Source organism: Rhinoderma darwinii, chromosome 3, assembly GCF_050947455.1.
Source record: "Rhinoderma darwinii isolate aRhiDar2 chromosome 3, aRhiDar2.hap1, whole genome shotgun sequence".
Taxonomy (NCBI): domain Eukaryota; kingdom Metazoa; phylum Chordata; class Amphibia; order Anura; family Rhinodermatidae; genus Rhinoderma; species Rhinoderma darwinii.
Window position 1 is genome coordinate 157955856 of NC_134689.1, and position 22974 is coordinate 157978829.

The 22974-nt window shown below is 38.7% G+C and overlaps 1 protein-coding gene across 1 annotated transcript in view; it reads right to left on the reverse strand.

Moving 5' to 3' along the window:
- PTPRR (protein tyrosine phosphatase receptor type R) overlaps positions 1-8129 on the reverse strand; it is a 147069-nt gene extending 138940 nt beyond the window's left edge. The window contains exon 1 of the mRNA XM_075856954.1: positions 7808-8129. Coding sequence (XP_075713069.1) covers positions 7808-8084 — 277 coding nt within the window. The 5' untranslated portion in view covers positions 8085-8129. The remainder of the gene's footprint in view (positions 1-7807) is intronic.
- Positions 8130-22974: the final 14845 nt, after the last annotated feature.

Below are 22974 nucleotides of genomic sequence, written 5' to 3' on the forward strand. Positions count from 1 at the left end.
TTCATTAACATTTTTTACTTAAATGTGGCTCCCGGCAATCAATCTAAATTAAATGTGTCTCACAAGGTATAAAAGGTTGGGGCCAGCTAGAGGATATATCTACAGTGGTTCCATTACCAATATACGAGTGTAAGGAAGAATCATCATTTTCCAGGATGCTTTATCGATGTAGAAATGCTTGCCACAATGAGAGCATTCAAAAAAGTTTTAAACATTTATCTCATGCCTAATGGTATTGAAAATGACAGCTATTAGAAAGGGGAGAGGGGGTTACGTCTAATTGATAAAGGGAATTATCCAGTCTTTGTGGGTTGGGAAGGATTTTCAAAATTGATTATAATCACCCAGTTGTTTTTGGTTTTGCTGTCCATTAGATCAAACTAGGTAAGTGAATGGTTAAACTTGATGAACATACTGTATGTCTTTTTTTCCACCCAAATAAATACGTAACTACCGTTCAAAAGTTTGGGGTCACCCAGACAATTTTGTGTTTTCCATGAAAACTCACACTTATATTTATCAAATGAGTTGCAAAATGACTAGAAAATATAGTCAAGACATTGACAAGGTTAGAAATAATGATTTTTATTTGAAATAATAATTTTCTCCTTCAAACTTTGCTTTCGTCAAAGAATGCTCCATTTGCAGCAATTACAGCATTGCAGACCTTTGGCATTCTAGCTGTTAATTTGCTGAGGTAATCGGGAGAAATTTCACCCCATGCTTCCAGAAGGCCCTCCCACAAGTTGGATTGGCTTGATGGGGACTTCTTGCGTACCATACGGTCAAGCTGCTCCCACAACAGCTCTATGGGGTTGAGATCTGGTGATTGCGCTGGCCACTCCATTACAGATAGAATACCAGCTGCCTGCTTCTTCCCTAAATAGTTCTTGCATAATTTGGAGGTGTGCTTTGGGTCATTGTCCTGTTGTAGGACGAAATTGGCTCCAATCAAGCGCTGTCCACAGGGTGTGGCATGGCGTTGCAAAATGGAGTGATAGCCTTCCTTATTCAAAATCCCTTTTACCTTGTACAAATCTCCCACTTTACCAGCACCAAAGCAACCCCAGACCATCACATTACCTCCACCATGCTTGACAGATGGCGTCAGGCACTCTTCCAGCATCTTTTCAGTTGTTCTGCATCTCACAAATGTTCTTCTGTGTGATCCAAACACCTCAAACTTCGATTCGTCTGTCCATAACACTTTTTTCCAATCTTCCTCTGTCCAATGTCTGTGTGCTTTTGCCCATATTAATCTTTTCCTTTTATTAGCCAGTCTCAGATATGGCTTTTTCTTTGCCACTCTGCCCTGAAGGCCAGCATCCCGGAGTCGCCTCTTCACTGTAGACGTTGACACTGGCGTTTTTCGGATACTATTTAATGAAGCTGCCAGTTGAGGACCTGTGAGGCGTCTATTTCTCAAACTAGAGACTCTAATGTACTTGTCTTGTTGCTCAGTTGTGCAGCGGGGCCTCCCACTTCTCTTTCTACTCTGGTTAGAGCCTGTGTGTGCTGTCCTCTGAAGGGAGTAGTACACACCGTTGTAGGAAATCTTCAGTTTCTTGGCAATTTCTCGCATGGAATAGCCTTCATTTCTAAGAACAAGAATAGACTGTCGAGTTTCACATGAAAGCTCTCTTTTTCTAGCCATTTTGAGAGTTTAATCGAACCCACAAATGTAATGCTCCAGATTCTCAACTAGCTCAAAGGAAGGTCAGTTTTATAGCTCCTCTAAACAGCAAAACTGTTTACAGCCGTGCTAAAATAATTGCACAAGGGTTTTCAAGTGTTTTCTAATCATCCATTAGCCTTCTAACACAGTTAGCAAACACAATGTACCATTAGAACACTGGAGTGATGGTTGCTGGAAATGGGCCTCTATACACCTATGTAGATATTGCATTAAAAACCAAACGTTTGCAGCTAGAATAGTCATTTAGCACATTAACAATGTATAGAGTGTATTTCTGATTAATTTAATGTTATCTTCATTGAAAAAAACGGTGCTTTTCTTTCAAAAATAAGGACATTTCTAAGTGACCCTAAACTTTTGAACGGTAGTGTTTATTGCTTCCATCTAGTAGCAAACTGAACACAAGCATTCTATGGCTCACAATTTCGCATCAAAGGTGACTGTTGGCCTATATAATGATATACTTAGTGGGCTGGAAAAAAACCCTAAGTCTGTCAAGTTCAACCTTTTATACTTACAAACCCCAGTTAATGCAGAGTAAGCAAGAACAAAGAAAACAAAAAAAACTTGAATAGCACTGACTTATTTGCCTTATAGAGAACCTGTCACTAAGTGTCATATGACTTGAACTGGTTAACTGACCTGAATAGTGCTGTCTCTCTGATACCAGCACTATTTATTTTTTCTTCCTGGACCCCTAAAGTTGCTGAGATATCGCCCACTGTTTTGTTGGCTGCCTATATGCTAATTTGCTGTAGTTAGCTAATGGGGTGGAGAAAGCTTCTCCGCCTCTGAAGCTGACCAATCAGTGCGACACAGAAAAGAGGGTAGTTCATGCCCTGTTGGCTAATTACAGCAAATTAGCACAGAGAGAGCAAACACAACAGTGGGCCATATCTCAATTTAAAAACAAAAAAACAAAAAACAGCGCTTAAATCAGTGAAACAGAGCTATTTGGGTCAGTAAGCCAGTTCAACTTATATGACCTAGTCACAGGTCCCCTTTAAAGTAAAAAAATAAATATTTCCTAACCCATACTGGCAATCGGACAGATCCTTGGATCACATTAACACCCAAAAGCCTGTATATTGTGTTTTTCAAGGAAGAGGTGTAACCTTTTCTTTAAATCTATCCATCCAGCGAATACCAAATCCTGTTAGGTATAAAATGTGTTAAGCTCGCCATACACTTTAGTTAGCAGTCAGTCCAATGCTATTCCTCCTGACTCGGCCGAGCGTGCATGTTTTGAATGAGGGGTGGGAAATACCTGCTGCCAGACACTTCTGTCCTCTCCAGACACCTCTGGTAATGGCTTATTTCCTATGGCAACAAAGATCGGGCATGTTGAAATCCAACATGCCCATTCTTGTTTTACCTAACATCAGCTGTCAGAGTAGAGTTTGGACAGCCCCATTCAGACAAGCTAGTCAGCTGGCCTCACCGAAATCGTCGGGATCAGCCGGCTTTTTATCTAATGTGTATGGGCACCTTGAGGTATCAATTTCTTTATAGTACTTGGCTAACTCAACAAATATATAAGTAAACAATACTTTTGTTATCAGAGGGCAATACCATACTTATTATAGGGAATGAGTCTCAATATTTTTTTTAGACTCAACGAAAAATAAAAAACAGTTAATACGACTGTAACTTGTATACTTGTAATACTGACATTTATAATATAATACAGCAATACTGTAACTTGTGTACTTAATACTTGTAACACTGACATTTATAGTTTATGAGGCCCTTGGAGAGAAGGGGCCCAGCCCTGGTTGGTTCTATACCCTTTGCTACTGGGTGACAAAAAACTGTTGCCACTTATCTGTGTACTAAACTTAGATAGTTTCCTAACCACATCTCTGCCTGACGCTACAACCTGTTGCTGCTTATCTGTGTGCTGAACATGGACTGTTACTAAATTAATCTTGCTATTATCACCCTCCTGCCTTATCATTTTAGCCACTGGACTCTGAATCTGCTACAGACCCCGAAACATAGGTTGTGGAAATCCTGGCACCATAATGAGAACCCATTTTGCTATAAGGTCCCTCTGTTCTGTGTATTCTACTGTACTGTCTGCAACATATTTCTTTCATTATATGTTTCATGCTATCAAAAATATTAAATGTTTCCCATTTAAGTAACAACCAGCACTTCTTATTCAGACCCCATAGTGAATGTATATTTTTCATGTACTGTGTTTGCCAGGAAGCATCTGAATATGTTCAAACCTTTGCCTAGCAACAAGAACTGCAATCATTAGGTGACTACGTCGAATCTCTTATATCATGTGTAATCACTTGTATATTAAAGCACTTGGGAAGCATATTTATGATGTGTCACGAGTTCTTATTTTTGCTAGTCTTCAGTGATGGCTATAGAATAATATATACTGGGTTCTATATTTCCATCATGGATGTTTTTCTTTTAACATATACATTTTCATACTATGCTCTGCTGCCTTTTAGACATATTTTTCAGCCCAGTGAATGTAAACTGATATTAGCTGGGGCCTTTATTTACTGTGAAAAACATAATGTAAAAGTAAAGTAATGATGAATAATCTCATTTTTTTTCTTTCTTTGAACACTGCTGTTTATATAATTTAAAATCCCACACAGTTTTCAAGTGATTTTGCAACCAACAGCAGTAGGTACTTGTGACAGACCACTACATATATGAGTCTCTATTAAGACTGTTCTTGAGAAAAGCTGTGACATCTGACTCATCCCAAGCTATTGCAGGCTTCCCCAGAATACCACAGCTTTGTGAAAACTATATATAGCACTCTAGATACCTAGAGAATTGGTAGAAAGGAAGGTTAGAATTCAGAGAAATATAATATAGATTTTACAGTTGTATGTAGGTTACTACGTAGATAAACAAGATACATAAAAAACTAACTGTAACAGTATATGTTCAAAATTAACTGTCACTTCTAATGTAATCTAATGTAAACGTTTCTATTGTCAAATATATGTCTCCACATAATTCATGGTATTAGATTATGGACACAAAGATTTATTTTAATTTATTTATTCCATGGAATTATATAGTTGAAAATAGAAGCACTCCCTAATAAATGTGAGCATGCAAACACTGGACTCGACAATACAAATCAAGCAGAAGGTATCAAATCAGGGTTCATAGCTTAAAAGAAGATTCCTGAAATGTGCTTTATTCTAATATCAACGATGAATAAAAATATAGCGATAATGATGAACACCAGAAACATAAAGAAAAATAACCTCCATCTAGCTGCGTATTTTTAGAAACGCAATAATATAGTTAGCTGTTCACCATGGCAACCAAGAGTCTGTCCAATAGAGTTAATATATCAAGTGCTGCTTAAGATCTATAATGATATTCACAACATAAAGGAATCAATGACCTTGTCTATATCCCATATATGCAGAATATTGGAACCATAAAATGCTAGACATGCAGATATACAGTTAATAAAAAGGTCAAAACAAGAATAGTTTCCTGCCATTAGATCACTGTCATTCTGTTCTAGATTACAATGTCTGGTTGAAAGAAAACAAACAAATTCGGGATAATCCTACTTTTACCAATAGAACCAAAGATTATTTACATGATGAATATACTATTTAAACACGAGGGGGTATTAGCAAAAGACCAGAGAAGATTAACACTGTCAATGCTTATGTAAACTTCACAACAGACTACCTTTTATTATTACAACAAAGAAGAGCATCTGCGTATTCTATATTGAACTGATTATGTATCAAGTATATGTTGAAAAACTCTGCTCTATTACAAGTCATAGAAAATACCTGCCCACACTTATTGGAGATTTATTGAAGAAAAAAAATCAAATAATTTCTCTCATGTTACAAAGAATGTTATCAGTAGGGGACATAGCATTCCATGCAGTTAGCAGGAACATGTGTATCTTGTTTATAGTATACAACACTTACAATATACATATTCATATTATGTATTATTTTTATTATTATTATTATTTTACAAGTTACACTTATTAATTTCTTATTATATTGCCCTAGGGATCAAAGATCAGTTTCTCTTATACAGAGCTCCAAATCCCCTACTCACTGTCTGATTGTCATGGTATAATGTAGAAATGATGTTGACATGCAACCACAGCTAGAGGAAGCATACTGAAGATGGATTAATACAGATGCTATTGAACTTTGTGTATACCTAACTTCAGATGTAGCAGAGCTGAGTCTGTGACTATATGGAGCTCAGTTTGTCATTTGGCATGATGTTATATGATATCCCAATGTATTTGTATACCTACTGAGTTACCTTATCCAAATTACATATTCAGATTTACTAAACATAGACACACATGTATATGCAACACATGACTGCATTACATATGATAGTTCATAATTTCACATCTTTGTGATCAGCAGCAGAGGAAAATGAAGGGTATAGTTCATATACTTGGATTCTCTAATAAACCAAATACCAAGGGATGAATTGCTAAAGCTACATTAATGAAAAACTTCATGTGGGAGACTGAAGGTGTTGGTCCCCTCCTTTTCAATAAATACTTACCAGGAATCCGTGATCCCGCGCTAAAATCTGGCTGCCATTGTCTTCTCTGTGATAGCCTAGTGGTCTGCATGGATTATAGGAATTACCACAAACTCATTTGGCCAGGTATGTGAGATTAGCCAATTCCCCAGTATGATTTTACACAGGTAGAGACTTTCTACCATGCCATGTGATTATATGATTGTAGATATTAGAGAGATACACTTCATTAAATAATTTTACTAGTATGTTACAGATGGCTATGTCTAACCTAATTAAATATGCCTAAACTTCCCTATTTTATCAATAGTTACAATTGAATATCCTATCTTTAGATTAGCAGTGGGACCATTTGTATGTATATAACAGTCTATAATTGGAGTTTTGCCAAGAAAAGTTCATGGAATAGAAATGAGAAACATAGTACATAAGACAGAGAATCAAAACCAATATGATACTAGTAAGGATCTAAGAGTGTCAGTAGTAAAATGGAGAGTCAAGAGAAAATCAAGAATAAAAGGAGAGCAAAATATCCAAAGCATATATTAAGATTGTGTTTGGTACAGAAATATACTGTACCATAAGATTTGAGCTATACAAAAGTGCCTATGGGCTATGTTATCATATATGCCCCAATGTATGGCACAAGTGGCTGCCTACCACTGATGATTTAGATATAGTTGCAGAATGCATATCTTTAGGATATAAACATAACCTGTAACATTGTTACTTTTTAAGAAAATTAGTTCCGGTAAAATGATGATACTAAACTAAGAATATACAGTAAATATGAGATGCATGCTATATTATGTGTAGCATGTATCTGTAAAAATATTATACAAGCCTGATGTAAAAATAACCATGTCCTTTTGACTTCCAAATTTTTGCAGGATCTGATAGTTATCAATCTGCAAGTAATTAATTACAACTAATGACATTACATACAGAACGATGCTGTGTCACCATAAAGTGTGAACTACTACAACATTATTCACATACAAGTAGACCAAGGATCCAGAACCTGACTGTAATGAAGGAGGATTACTTGCCTGATCCTACCACATTACCAGGTTAATGCAATTACAAGAAAGCCACATCCCAACATTATTCATATAGTCTCTCTATAGATCAACACGTCTTATATCCGTTTTCCTTCATCTTATTATGATAATTGTTGTAGTACTCTGTATACACGGTCCTATATATGATAAACTGGGACGTGGTCGCGGCATGTACAGTGCTACTGATCGCATAGGAAGCGTTATGGCGGCTGTAGAGGAAGCTCAGTGTATGTATAGTATATTCTATAGGCGTTTGCTGTGCACTGTGTGTATCTCACATGGATGGCACTGCGTGTAGGAGCTGTCCATGGTGCTGGCGACAGTATATACAGCAGGATTCTATATAGGAATACTACGCCGTAGCTTATAACACCCATCACATCCATCCACTGAATGATCGCCGTGTTATTGACTACATAAACACTATTCCGGCACAACAGGTTCTTATATAGGGGTTAGACTAGATCACCATTTCCTGGGTATACTATGCCCATCTCTGTCCGTCTCCCCAGGTCCTTACCGGCGGCTGTGAAGAGTAGGAGGCAGAGCACTGGGAAGCAGCAGCTCCTCTGCATGGTGACGCCGGCCGCGACATACAGCAGCATCTTACACTCCTGGCTGTGGCGGTGTTCAGGAGCTGTAGGTATGGCAGAGTCCCTGCTTGGCTCCGGGCACTGCTCAGAAGTATGCCAGACTCCAGGCAGCTGCTCTCTGCCTGCACTAGCACGTGTGCCCCAGCGACCACTCACAGGCAGCGCCTGCTCCACTGTAACTGAGCTCAGGAAGCTTCTGCTCATCAAACAAAGGGCATCCAGCGCATCCCTGCCGAGGGCGACGAGGGCTTTCAGTGCTCCCGGGGGTACTGCTCTAATGTATTTCCTGTGCACTGTCTATTATCACTACCATCTGCATGAAGGCAGCAGTTATCATGAAGGTGCCATGGACAAAGATCTATTTTGGATTTTGTAAATATAAGACTAATTTGTCTTTTGTCAAGTTCTTAAAAATTGTATTCAGCTATTTTATTCATTTCTTCAGTGACTACTGTTTAAAAGGGTTTTACCATCAGGGCAGCCGCCACATATGCCCGCACCCCTTCTATTAGCCAGAGAGGTCTTGTACTGGAGCAGTTGGCACAGTCATGTATAACATAGTCACACTTCCATGACTTCCATGAGTGCCCTGTAATACCACATTTCCATTACAGCGTGATTGCGTGTGAATGTCTACCCGCTAGGTGCTTCCCCTGGCCACGAGAGATTATTTTTAGGGGTTCCAGCAGCCAGACCCATGGTGATCAGCTCATTGTTGGGAGGATAGAGAAACCCTATGACTGTGGCCTAAACATAACTAATTTAATAAGGATCTATACTCTTCCGTGTCCTGGAACATCTTCCTATGTAGCCTTGTGGGATGAAGCATTTAGAGCTACAATTCTCATAAGGTCATTAAACTTGTGTACCCAGTGCTGAAGAAAATAGTGTATGAAGTTTGGTCAGCACTCTGTACCAGTATTTCTCATCTCCTGTCCACAAGAATCCCATGTCATGATTTGAGGATATCCCATAGAGAAGACACGTGGTAATTCCTGATGCACTGACAATAATTATATCGCCTGTGCAATACTAAGGAAATCTTGGAAAAATGACTTGTATCCTACCATAACTTGTGCAACATCATCAGGATTTGTTCTTTTTGAGCAGGTGTAAATGCGACGCCCAGATCCTATTCGCTCTAGACATGTGCTCCAAAGCCTGAAAGGGGTATCTGGGTTTTCACAAAACTGGCAGGGATGTGGAGAGATAGGGCAATATACTGGTATGAGAAAACAAAGACTGAAACAGACACGGGATAGGCTAATGATCGGATGTTCAATAGAGAAGGTGGATGAAGAGGGAGCCATGCTAAGGCAGGCATCCAGTGGAATCAAGACATTTGTTCCACTTCCATCCACTATTTATATTGTTAATATCTGCACCAGTCCATCATTCGGACCAGATGGAAAACTACATGGCATTTCTGGGGAAGGGATAAGTGTGGGCAGTGCCTGGAGCAAGTACAAAGGTGCAAAATCCTGAATAGAATTCTCAATGGAAAAATGAAGTACTTTTAAAATCAGGTATAATTGTCCTGAGACCAGTGTTGAAGCTCAGCATATATAGTAGATAATGAGGGGAAGTCGCAAGAGAATGTAGTAAACAGATCTGCAGGCTATCGTGGCTATCTCGGGTAGCCCCATAGAAAGTAAAAGGAGAGGTGGCCCAGTATTCGCAGTACAGCTCTATTCATATGGGGTGCATTGGGACGGCCAGCTAATCGTGTTCTCCAGATCCGTGGGGTGGTCCAAGCGGTTGGACCCCCACGATCAGATATTTATCATTTATCCTGTAGATAGATGATAAATAGTGATGATGGGAAAACCCTTTTAACCTAGATTGAAGTGGAAAGTTTGTCAAAAAGACATGTGGTCAAAAGCCTTTTTGCAAAATTGAAAGCAGCAAGACTTGTAACTGGGAATGGTTCACAGAATGGATGGTATTTAGAGCCTTGATACTGTTATGCCTGTGGTCCCTGGAGGGCATAAAACCCACTTGGTCTGGGTGGATAAGTAAATTAGAGATCACTATCTTGGTAAACATTTAAAACAGATATGGGCCAATAATTTGCACCATTCCATCCTTGAGACTAACTGAGATAGAGCATGTCTATTAGCAGAGTGGAGTCAGTTATTATCAAGTTAAAGGGGTTGTTCATTTTTAATTTTTTTTATTAATTTGTTTATAGAATATCGGAAAAAAACAAAAAGGGGCCACTTAAATCTCTCTGAAAGTAATATAGTTTGTGACAAAATACCTATCAGGGTCTTACCCGGTTATCTATCTTTTACTGCCACAGTAACCATGTCTCCTGAGATGCCTACGTGTGGAGCAACCCGATGTGGTGCTGTGACAAACATTATATAGTAGGGAATAGAAGTCACTGAACATGAAAACATTTTCAGAAAGGAAGATTACCTTAAGGGAGTGGGATCAAGAGCATTTATTACCATATTCAAGGAGGTGGCTGGTATAATGAGATCTGCAATCAAGAGGGTGGCATTGGGTTGCTCCTTCTTAAACCTGCAGCCATGTTTGATCAAGGTGTGCCTGATAACACATTTCTCTGTTTGCAAGCCTTACATTTTATCATTTGTAAAAGTTTACCAAGATAAGCCTCTGAATACCTTCCATTTCGTCCACCCATCCCAGTCCTAAGCCTTGCTGCTCTCAAATGATGCCAAAAAAGGCTTTTGACCACATAGATTTGGTCTTTTTGACAAACCTTCCAATTTAACCAAGGTTAAGAGTGTCCTTTCCTCTCTCTATACTATCTTCCTTTTACAGGAAATCCCCTGTTTCAACATGTCTATCCATAAGCTTTTCATCTTTATGTTACTGAATTGTTTTTGTCTTCTGATGTCATAATTCACTGACGCGCACATATACACAAAGCACTATTAAAATGTGAATATGTTAATGTAGTGTCATTTACTGTCTACCAAGTTTAGTACATTATTTGGCATAACTATGAATATGGAATATAAATGGACAAACTTGACAAAGAAAATAAATGCATGGTATTAACAAAAAAGTTTACCTAAAACTCCTACAATGACATTATTTGTACTAAAGGGAAATCAGCACTATACTACCATTGCAAAAGTCTGTGTGCATTATCATTGTATTATGATGTTGTGTTTATTATCCCTGTGCTGTGACATCCTTATTCATTAGCTATTATATCACTTTTTATTATCCCTGTTCTGTGACATCAATCCTGTTATGTGACATCACTGTGTGCATTAGCCCCATACTGTGACTTCACAGTGTATATTATCCATGTGCTATGACTTCACTTTTTTTGGTATTCCGGATTGTGATACTACTTTTTCCATTATCACTGTGATATACTGTGACCATTCTTACTGTATTGTGACATCACTGTGTGCTGTGTGTTATAACCGTGCAATTATATCACTATTTATTATCTCTTGGGACATCTTGTATTTATAATACTATCACTGTTGTATCGCTCTGTGCACTATTACTTTACTGTGACTTCATTGTGTTTATTATACCTGTCATTTGAAATCATTGTATACGTTATCCAGGTTCTGTGACATACCTATAAGAATTATTCCTCAGCAGTGACATGACTGGAGTGTAAGTATATGAGGTGGAGAGGCAACTGGGGACTAATCCCTGAGATGGCCCAATAATTCGTCTGCCATATAAGTGGATACCAGTACTATAAATGTCATGAATAGTCAGGGGACTCTGTAATAGACTTTGCATCAAGCCCAGAAAGCATAAAAGTGATGCAATTAGATTTACTTATTTATGTAGTATCTCTCTTATTTTCATACTAATATTCTTTACCTCTTCTTATCATGTGATTGGCTGGTTTCCCTATACCTCTTTAAAGTTGTCTATTCAATGTCCCTTAGTTCTACTAATCTCACCCTCAGGGCTGATGTCTCAACGGAGTCAATGTGCGCTAATGTTCACAAAGTACTGTGTTCAATTCCTGTATGGATCATGGAGCTAACGCTTATCTATAATTATTCAGAATTTAAAACGCTTACATTATCATTATTTTTTAATCAATATTATATATTTTTATTTACATCATATTATGCTCTATTGTATAGTCATTGCATCATTTGGCCTTTTTTATATAAAATATGACTTTTCATTGCAAGTAATACAACATACAGTACAATATCCTATACTATGCCCTATTAAGTTCTATCTCATTTTGTCTGACTCTACACTGTCCCCTCACCACGTCCGCCTTGCTCACTCCATCGCCATGTCCAACAATCTTTCACCAATGTATTGTCATGTCTGTCTCCCAACTGCTATCATGCTATGTCTGTCCTGCGGCCGTTCCCTCGCCGCATCTGCCCCTCAAACATTCCTTCCTCTTGTTTGCCCCTGAACTACTCCCCTCCAGTTTCAGTTATGTTTGTATTCTATAACCTTTTTGCAACATCTTGTACAATGTCCCTTAATTGGTCACGTCAGTTAGGTTGGTCAGCTACTCTTATGTCAGTCTCTTTAGTCACATCATGGCCTACGTACCATGTACATTCAATTGATTGAAAATTTTATTTTTATATGCTAGAAACACTGCGAATTACTTTGATGCAGCTTTTCAGGGGCATAATTATAGCTGTAGCAACCAAAGCAGCTATGGGGCTAAGTGGTTGAGTGGGCCTACTCAGGTACAAAACTGTTCCTTTTTGTGGGAAATAACAAGTTAGTGGCTTTCTGCTATCTTGCACTATGTGGGTTCTCTATGGCTCTATTATCCATACCTTTAAATATTGATACTTTTGCTGTTATCACTAGGTGTTGAAGGCCCATCTAATTTTTGCTATGGGACCCCGTCAATTCTAGTGATGCCCCTGCCAGGACTATTCCCATAACTGGCGACTAAACTGATTAGAAAAGTCGGGTTCTTAGTCAGGTAAGTTACCAAGAGTCTGCTGGTCTCCTTTACCCTTTCCCGACATTTGTCGTATGGATACGTTATGGAAAGCTTGTGCTGCCCACATTTTACTTCCCGCATACGACAAATGGTATGTTACAGCTGACACCCGGGGGTAATGGTGGGGACTGAAGTTTGCTCCGATCCCCGCCATTAACCCCTTAAATGCAGCGGTCAAAAGCGATCGCTGCATTTAATTGGTTTGCAGATCATCGGCACCCCAGCAATGAAATTGCCGGGGAGCCGGTGGCTGCAAAGGCAACCAGAGGCCTAACACTAGCTTCCCGTTATGCCTAGTATGGAAGCCTTTCAGGCCCTGCCCAGAGGCGGGGCTTAAAAGTCTTCCATAGCCGGCGTCATCAGCGGTGGATATCATCTGTATGTTACAGCTGACATCAACCTGTAATGGCAGGAACCAGAGCTAGCTAAGATTCCTGCCATTAACCCCTTAGATGCAGCGATCAAAAGCGATTGCTGCATTTAAGGGGTTTGCCATCGGCACCCCAGCAATTAAATTACTGGGCCGGTGGCTGCAAAGGCAACCGGAGGCCTAACACTAGCCTCCCGGTTTGCCTAGTACAGAAGCCTTTCAGGCCCCACACAGAGGCGGGGCCTAAAAGGCTTCCGTAGCCACCAGCAAAATGGGGCCGGCTCAGGAGTTGAGCAGGCGTCATCAGCACTGGATGTCAGCTGTATGTTACAGCTGACATCCACCTGTAACGTTAGGAACCGGAGCTAGCTCCGATTCCTGAGATTAACCTCTTAGATGCAGCGACTGCTACTATGCCAATAGGAGGCCTAGCAATGGTCTCCTGCTCTGCCATTACGGAAGCCGATAAGGCCCCGTCCGTAGGCAAAGCCTAATCTGCTTGCTGTCAGTGAATGACTGACAGATCTAATACATTGCGCTACATAGGTAGTGCAATGTATTAGAAAAAAAATCTGACAGTTGGACCTTCAAGTCCCATAGTGGGACTAAAGAAAAGTGTAAAAAAAAAGTTGTCAAATAAAGTTTCAAGTAATAAAAAAAACACACTCACCCTTTTTCACTTATCAAGTCCTTTATTATTGAAAAGAATAAAAAAAACATACATATTTGGTATCGCCGCATCTGTAACGACCTGAACTAGAAAAATATTATGTTATTTATTCCACGGCGTAAAAAAAAATAACAAACAATGCCAAAATTTCTGTTTTTTGGTCACTTTTACCTACAAAAATTTGAATAAAAAGTGATCAAAAAGTTGCATGTATCCAAAAAATGTTACCTATAAAAACTATAGCTCATCTCGCAAAAAACAAGCCCTCATACAGCTCCGTCGACGAAAAAATAAAAAAGTTATGCTTCTCACAACATGGCGACAGAAAAAAGACATTCGTTTTACAAAAGTAATTTTATTGTGCAAAAAGTTGTAAAACATAAAAAAGTGCTATAAATTTGGCATCACCGGAATCGTATTGACCTGCAGAGTAAACTTAACATGTAACATATAACGCATGGTGAACGCTGTATAAAAAAACTTTCAAAACTATGCCAGAATTGCTGTTTTTTGGTCACCTTGCCTCGCAAAAAATAGGATAAAAAGTGATCAAAAAGTCGCATGTACCCCAAAATGGTAACAATAATAACTACAGCTCGTCCCACAAAAACCAGATCTCATAACACGACATCTATCAAAAAATTAATTAGTTAAGGCTCTAATAAGTCAGGAAATAAAAAATATGTAGTTGTGCAGGCCCAAGGGAAACATATTTCTGTTTCAAGAGGTGATTTATGAAGGCCCTAAAATTAGGGAAACAGGAAGAGTAAGGTCCAAACATATCTGCTGGAGGCGAGGGCGCCCGTATTATAGCAGGACAACAATTCCCAGCAAAATTCCCCAAACTGCGAAGGTGCGGAGTGTGGACCAAAGGGGGATAAGTAAGGACATTTATCAGTGGGACACTGGGACACTGTGGGACAGTGGGACACTGTATTAGAAAAAAAATCTGACAGTTGGACCTTCAAGTCCCATAGTGGGACTAAAGAAAAGTGTAAAAAAAAAGTTGTCAAATAAAGTTTCAAGTAATAAAAAAAACACAATCACCCTTTTTCACTTATCAAGTCCTTTATTATTGAAAAGAATAAAAAAAACATACATATTTGGTATCGCCGCATCTGTAACGACCTGAACTAGAAAAATATTATGTTATTTATTCCACACGGTGTACGGCGTAAAAAAAAAATAACAAACAATGCCAAAATTTCTGTTTTTTGGTCACTTTTACCTACAAAAATTTGAATAAAAAGTGATCAAAAAGTTGCATGTATCCAAAAAATTTTACCTATAAAAACTATAGCTCATCTCGCAAAAAACAAGCCCTCATACAGCTCCGTCGACGAAAAAATAAAACAGTTATGCTTCTCACAACATGGCGACAGAAAAAAGACATTCGTTTTACAAAAGTAATTTTATTGTGCAAAAAGTTGTAAAACATAAAAAAGTGCTATAAATTTGGCATCACCGGAATCGTATTGACCTGCAGAGTAAACTTAACATGTAACATATAACGCATGGTGAACGCTGTATAAAAAAACTTTCAAAACTATGCCAGAATTGCTGTTTTTTGGTCACCTTGCCTCGCAAAAAATAGGATAAAAAGTGATCAAAAAGTCGCATGTACCCCAAAATGGTAACAATAATAACTACAGCTCGTCCCACAAAAACCAGATCTCATAACACGACATCTATCAAAAAATTAATTAGTTAAGGCTCCAATAAGTCAGGAAATAAAAAATATGTAGTTGTGCAGGCCCAAGGGAAACATATTTCTGTTTCAAGAGGTGATTTATGAAGGCCCTAAAATTAGGGAAACAGGAAGAGTAAGGTCCAAACATATCTGCTGGAGGCGAGGGCGCCCGTATTATAGCAGGACAACAATTCCCAGCAAAATTCCCCAAACTGCGAAGGTGCGGAGTGTGGACCAAAGGGGGATAAGTAAGGACATTTATCAGTGGGACACTGGGACACTGTGGGACAGTGGGACACTGTATTAGAAAAAAAATCTGACAGTTGGACCTTCAAGTCCCATAGTGGGACTAAAGAAAAGTGTAAAAAAAAAGTTGTCAAATAAAGTTTCAAGTAATAAAAAAAACACAATCACCCTTTTTCACTTATCAAGTCCTTTATTATTGAAAAGAATAAAAAAAACATACATATTTGGTATCGCCGCATCTGTAACGACCTGAACTAGAAAAATATTATGTTATTTATTCCACACGGTGTACGGCGTAAAAAAAAAAAAACAAACAATGCCAAAATTTCTGTTTTTTGGTCACTTTTACCTACAAAAATTTGAATAAAAAGTGATCAAAAAGTTGCATGTATCCAAAAAATTTTACCTATAAAAACTATAGCTCATCTCGCAAAAAACAAGCCCTCATACAGCTCCGTCGACGAAAAAATAAAACAGTTATGCTTCTCACAACATGGCGACAGAAAAAAGACATTCGTTTTACAAAAGTAATTTTATTGTGCAAAAAGTTGTAAAACATAAAAAAGTGCTATAAATTTGGCATCACCGGAATCGTATTGACCTGCAGAGTAAACTTAACATGTAACATATAACGCATGGTGAACGCTGTATAAAAAAACTTTCAAAACTATGCCAGAATTGCTGTTTTTTGGTCACCTTGCCTCGCAAAAAATAGGATAAAAAGTGATCAAAAAGTCGCATGTACCCCAAAATGGTAACAATAATAACTACAGCTCGTCCCACAAAAACCAGATCTCATAACACGACATCTATCAAAAAATTAATTAGTTAAGGCTCCAATAAGTCAGGAAATAAAAAAAATGTAGTTGTGCAGGCCCAAGGGAAACATATTTCTGTTTCAAGAGGTGATTTATGAAGGCCCTAAAATTAGGGAAACAGGAAGAGTAAGGTCCAAACATATCTGCTGGAGGCGAGGGCGCCCGTATTATAGCAGGACAACAATTCCCAGCAAAATTCCCCAAACTGCGAAGGTGCGGAGTGTGGACCAAAGGGGGATAAGTAAGGACATTTATCAGTGGGACACTGGGACACTGTGGGACAGTGGGACACTGTATTAGAAAAAAAATCTGACAGTTGGACCTTCAAGTCCCATAGTGGGACTAAAGAAAAGTGTAAAAAAAAAGTTGTCAAATAAAGTTTCAAGTAATAAAAAAAACACAATCACCCTTTTTCACTTATCAAGTCCTTTATTATTGAAAAGAATAAAAAAAACATACATATTTGGTATCGCCGCATCTGTAACGACCTGAACTAGAAAAATATTATGTTATTTATTCCACACGGTGTACGGCGTAAAAAAAAAAAACAAACAATGCCAAAATTTCTGTTTTTTGGTCACTTTTACCTACAAAAATTTGAATAAAAAGTGATCAAAAAGTTGCATGTATCCAAAAAATTTTACCTATAAAAACTATAGCTCATCTCGCAAAAAACAAGCCCTCATACAGCTCCGTCGACGAAAAAATAAAACAGTTATGCTTCTCACAACATGGCGACAGAAAAAAGACATTCGTTTTACAAAAGTAATTTTATTGTGCAAAAAGTTGTAAAACATAAAAAAGTGCTATAAATTTGGCATCACCGGAATCGTATTGACCTGCAGAGTAAACTTAACATGTAACATATAACGCATGGTGAACGCTGTATAAAAAAACTTTCAAAACTATGCCAGAATTGCTGTTTTTTGGTCACCTTGCCTCGCAAAAAATAGGATAAAAAGTGATCAAAAAGTCGCATGTACCCCAAAATGGTAACAATAATAACTACAGCTCGTCCCACAAAAACCAGATCTCATAACACGACATCTATCAAAAAATTAATTAGTTAAGGCTCTAATAAGTCAGGAAATAAAAAATATGTAGTTGTGCAGGCCCAAGGGAAACATATTTCTGTTTCAAGAGGTGATTTATGAAGGCCCTAAAATTAGGGAAACAGGAAGAGTAAGGTCCAAACATATCTGCTGGAGGCGAGGGCGCCCGTATTATAGCAGGACAACAATTCCCAGCAAAATTCCCCAAACTGCGAAGGTGCGGAGTGTGGACCAAAGGGGGATAAGTAAGGACATTTATCAGTGGGACACTGGGACACTGTGGGACAGTGGGACACTGTATTAGAAAAAAAATCTGACAGTTGGACCTTCAAGTCCCATAGTGGGACTAAAGAAAAGTGTAAAAAAAAAGTTGTCAAATAAAGTTTCAAGTAATAAAAAAAACACAATCACCCTTTTTCACTTATCAAGTCCTTTATTATTGAAAAGAATAAAAAAAACATACATATTTGGTATCGCCGCATCTGTAACGACCTGAACTAGAAAAATATTATGTTATTTATTCCACACGGTGTACGGCGTAAAAAAAAAATAACAAACAATGCCAAAATTTCTGTTTTTTGGTCACTTTTACCTACAAAAATTTGAATAAAAAGTGATCAAAAAGTTGCATGTATCCAAAAAATTTTACCTATAAAAACTATAGCTCATCTCGCAAAAAACAAGCCCTCATACAGCTCCGTCGACGAAAAAATAAAACAGTTATGCTTCTCACAACATGGCGACAGAAAAAAGACATTCGTTTTACAAAAGTAATTTTATTGTGCAAAAAGTTGTAAAACATAAAAAAGTGCTATAAATTTGGCATCACCGGAATCGTATTGACCTGCAGAGTAAACTTAACATGTAACATATAACGCATGGTGAACGCTGTATAAAAAAACTTTCAAAACTATGCCAGAATTGCTGTTTTTTGGTCACCTTGCCTCGCAAAAAATAGGATAAAAAGTGATCAAAAAGTCGCATGTACCCCAAAATGGTAACAATAATAACTACAGCTCGTCCCACAAAAACCAGATCTCATAACACGACATCTATCAAAAAATTAATTAGTTAAGGCTCCAATAAGTCAGGAAATAAAAAATATGTAGTTGTGCAGGCCCAAGGGAAACATATTTCTGTTTCAAGAGGTGATTTATGAAGGCCCTAAAATTAGGGAAACAGGAAGAGTAAGGTCCATACATATCTGCTGGAGGCGAGGGCGCCCGTATTATAGCAGGACAACAATTCCCAGCAAAATTCCCCAAACTGCGAAGGTGCGGAGTGTGGACCAAAGGGGGATAAGTAAGGACATTTATCAGTGGGACACTGGCCAATGCAGAAAGGATTACTTCACAGCGTAACACACATCTATGGATTATTTTATTGTTTACCCCATTATAATACCACCTGACTATGCCCCTGATGTACTCTGCCCAGCTTACCTGTACCCCCACCTTATAAACTAAAATACCAGTAAAACTCCAAACAAAACTACTACCAAGCAAAATCCACGCTCCAAAAGCCAAATGGCGTTCCCTCCCTTCTGAACCCTACAGCGTGCCCAAACAGCTGTTTACTTCCACATATATGGCATCGCCATACCCGGGAGAACCCTTTTAACAATTTTTGGGGGGTGTGTCTCCAGTGGCACAAGCTGGGCACAACATATTTGCCACTGAAATAGCATATCTAGGGAAAAATTTAAATTTTTACTTTGCGCCATCCGCAGCGCAATCATTTGTGGAAAATACCTGTGGGCTAATAATGCTCACTACACCCCTTAGTAAATGCCTTGAGGGATGTAGTTTCTAAAATGGGGTGACTTCTCAGGGGTTTCTTTTATTAGTTCACATCAGAGCCTCTGCAATTGTGAACCAATATTTTGTAAATCGCCAAATTAGGCCTCAATTTCGCATGGTACTCTTTCACTCCTGAGCCTGCTCGAATGTCCAGGCAAAAGATTAGGTCCACATGTAGGGTGTTTCTAAAACTGGGAAACACATCATAATAATTAGAGAGCTGTCTTGTTATGGTGGCACAAGCTGGGCACCACATATTGGCATATCTATGGAAAAAAAATCCCATTTTCACTCTGGCAGAAATAACTGTGCAATCGATGTTGCAAACATCTGCGGGGTTAACATGCTCACTACACCCCTAGGTGAATACCTTGAGGGGTGTTGTTTCCAAAATGGGGTCACTTCTGGGGGGGATCCACTATTTTGGTCCCACAGGGACTTTGCAAATGCGACATAGCGCCCAGAAACCAAATGCAGCAAAATCTGTACTCCAAAAGCAAATGGTGCTCCTTCCCTTCTGAGCCCTACTGTGTGCCCAAACAGCAGTTTATGACCACGTGTGGGGTATTGCCGTACTCAGGAGAAATTTCTTTACAAGTTTTCGAGGTTCTTTTTTTCCTTTATTTGTTGAGAAAATGAAAAATTTGGAGCTAAAACTACGTCTTATTGAAGAAAAAGGATTTTTTTTATTTTCACTGCCCAATTCTTTTTTTTAGATCTATCATTTTTTTATTGAGCATTTCTTCAAATATTTCCAACAAGTGCATGGAATACAACAGAGAAATCCATTGCAAATGGACAATAATACAATAAAACCGTGCATATAAGACCAAGCATTATACATGTCAAAGATGAACCTTAGATGGCTGTACAGAACTTAACGTCCAAAAGCACGTGCTATATAAAATAACTAGACAAACATTAGAATAGAACATTACAGACTAAGCATATACCATAACATTCAGTATGGACATTATAGAATGTGATATGGTGAAACATCATGGGACACAATTGTACAAACTATTTAACCATGGTCTCCATATCTTTTCATATTTGGAGTAGGAATGTTCCTTAAACGCCATCATCCTCTCGTGAGAGCACGTACTATTAACATGCGCTATAACTTCCTGTATGGGAGGTATCGTGGGGCTTTTCCAGTATCTAGTAATGACCAACTTAGTCGCTAGAAATATGTGAGCCGATATGACCCTATACTCAGATGGTACTGAATTAATATCAAGAAATAGTAATGCTAAAGCCGGAGAAGGGGCAATATGAGTCCCCACAATTTTTTATAACAATTCGAAAGAAGAAATGCAGAGATCCGTTAACAATGGACAATCCCAGAGAATGTGAAGAAGGGTGCCTCTACATCCACAGTTCCTCCAACAAAGATAGGATGCCATAGGATACATGTGTTGAATTCTATCCGGTGTATAGTACCATCTGAGTACCGTTTTCATGATCGCCTCATAGTGGAGGGTGCATCTCAAATGTTTCGCCATAAAAGTAAGCGATGTGGTCTAGTTAGACATGGAATAGACTTGTGTGAGCTCCCTCTCCCAAGCCAAAATTGGAGCAGTCTTCTCAAATTTAGCCTTGGATTCTAGTATATCATAAAAGGGACGTATGCCTTGAGTCCGAGTGGCAGGTTGAGACCATAGATGAAATATGTCTGGGTTCGCTAAAACTGTGAAAGGGTGATCAGTTTGTAGAAGATGTCTAATGTGAAGGTATTTATTAAAATCCCTATGGGGAATACCATATCTATTGTGAAGGTAAGTAAATTGTAATACCTCATTATTGTCTATAAGAGAATTCAACTGAAGCAAACCCCCAGTTCTGGCAGAAGAAACTAATCCACAGGAGCACAAGTATGCAGAGAAATGGAAGAACGTAAACTCATACAGTGAAACTGTTTCCAATTCTGGACAGAGACTGACAAAAAGTAAGGAAGAGAAGCATGTGTAGCGCGCGGGTTCAGACTCGTTATGAACAGAGCTTTTAAGTTTATTTGCTGGCGCTAGGGATGCCTCAATATGAACCCAATGTTGTGTAGTATCACCCTTCTACCAATATTTTAACTGAGATATCTGAGTGGCTAAATAGTAATGCTGTATGTTTGGTAAGCTCAGATCCCCAACCTTTTTCCCTTGTTCAGTATTCTAGCTGCGATCTATGGTTTACGTTTTTCCCAAATGTAAGAGTTAAGTAATTTGTGTCCGTTAGTAAAGAAAGATAAAGGTCGCTTTATCAGCAATGTACGGAATAGATACAATAATTTTGGAAGTACAAGCATCTTAAATGCTTCTATTTTACTGTACCTATCCATGAGACCTCATGGGATGCTAGGCTGGACATGTCTTGTGGCCAACATAGGTAAATAATTAGCTTGATACAAACGGGAGATCTTGGAGGTAATATGTATTCCCAAATATTTAATTTGGCTGTGCTGCCAATCAAGAGAAAAACGGGACTGCAAGGACCTCAGGACTACTGGTGAGCAATGTATAGGCAAGCCCTGTGATTTTTCCCAATTAACTTTGTATTGTGATAGAACACCTAATTCCTCTTTAAGAGCAAAAGCTGCACCCAAGGGGAGTTCCGGATTCCCCACAGTTAATATTATGTAATCTGCATATAAAGAGATGCAATGGGAACGATCACCTATCTGACTACCCTGTATCTCCGAGTGTTTCCTGATGGCTTGTGCCAACGGTTCTATAGAAAGGGCAATAATTAAAGGGGATAAAGGGCAACACTGTCTAGTCCCATTCGTTATTGAGAACTCATCTGAGATGGTCCCGGTAACAAACACCCTCGCTGAAGGGGAAGCATACAAGGCTTTAATGGCATTCACAATAGAACCTTGAAACCCCATCTCCTTTAATACCAGGAAAAAAAAAATCCCAATTCACGCGGTAAAATGCTTTCTCAGCATCCAATGTTACCACCACAGGCGGTGTCTCTCCTTTTGTCACATGATCTACAATGTTGAGAACTCTCCTTGTGTTGTGCGGTGCCTGTCGGCCCTGCACAAACCCCGCCTGATCTTGGTGAACTAGAAAAAGTATTATGGGGGCTAGGCGCCTAGCTAAGATTTTAGCAAAAATGTTTAAAACCGAATTAAGAAGGGAAATTGGTCGGAAGTTTTGGGGTGAATCAGGTGATTTACCAGGTTTAAGGAGCGCTATTATGATAGCGCTCAACATTTCTTTAAGGAAGGAACCCGTTACTATGGCATGATGTAAAGCATTATATAAATGTGGTAAGAGAGACTCCTCAAAAGTCTTGTAATAAATTCCAGAAAGGCCGTCTGGGATAGGTGCTTTGTGTAGCGGGAGAGAGCGAATTGTCTGAGAAATTTCTGACTCTGTAAGGGGAAGGTTTAAAGCAGTTAAGTGGTCGGACGAGAGTCGTGGGAGATCTAAAGTACTTAAGAAATCATCAATGAAGTGGTAAAGGTTCTGTGTATCCAAAGGTGAAGGTTGTAGGTTGTAGAGAGAGTTA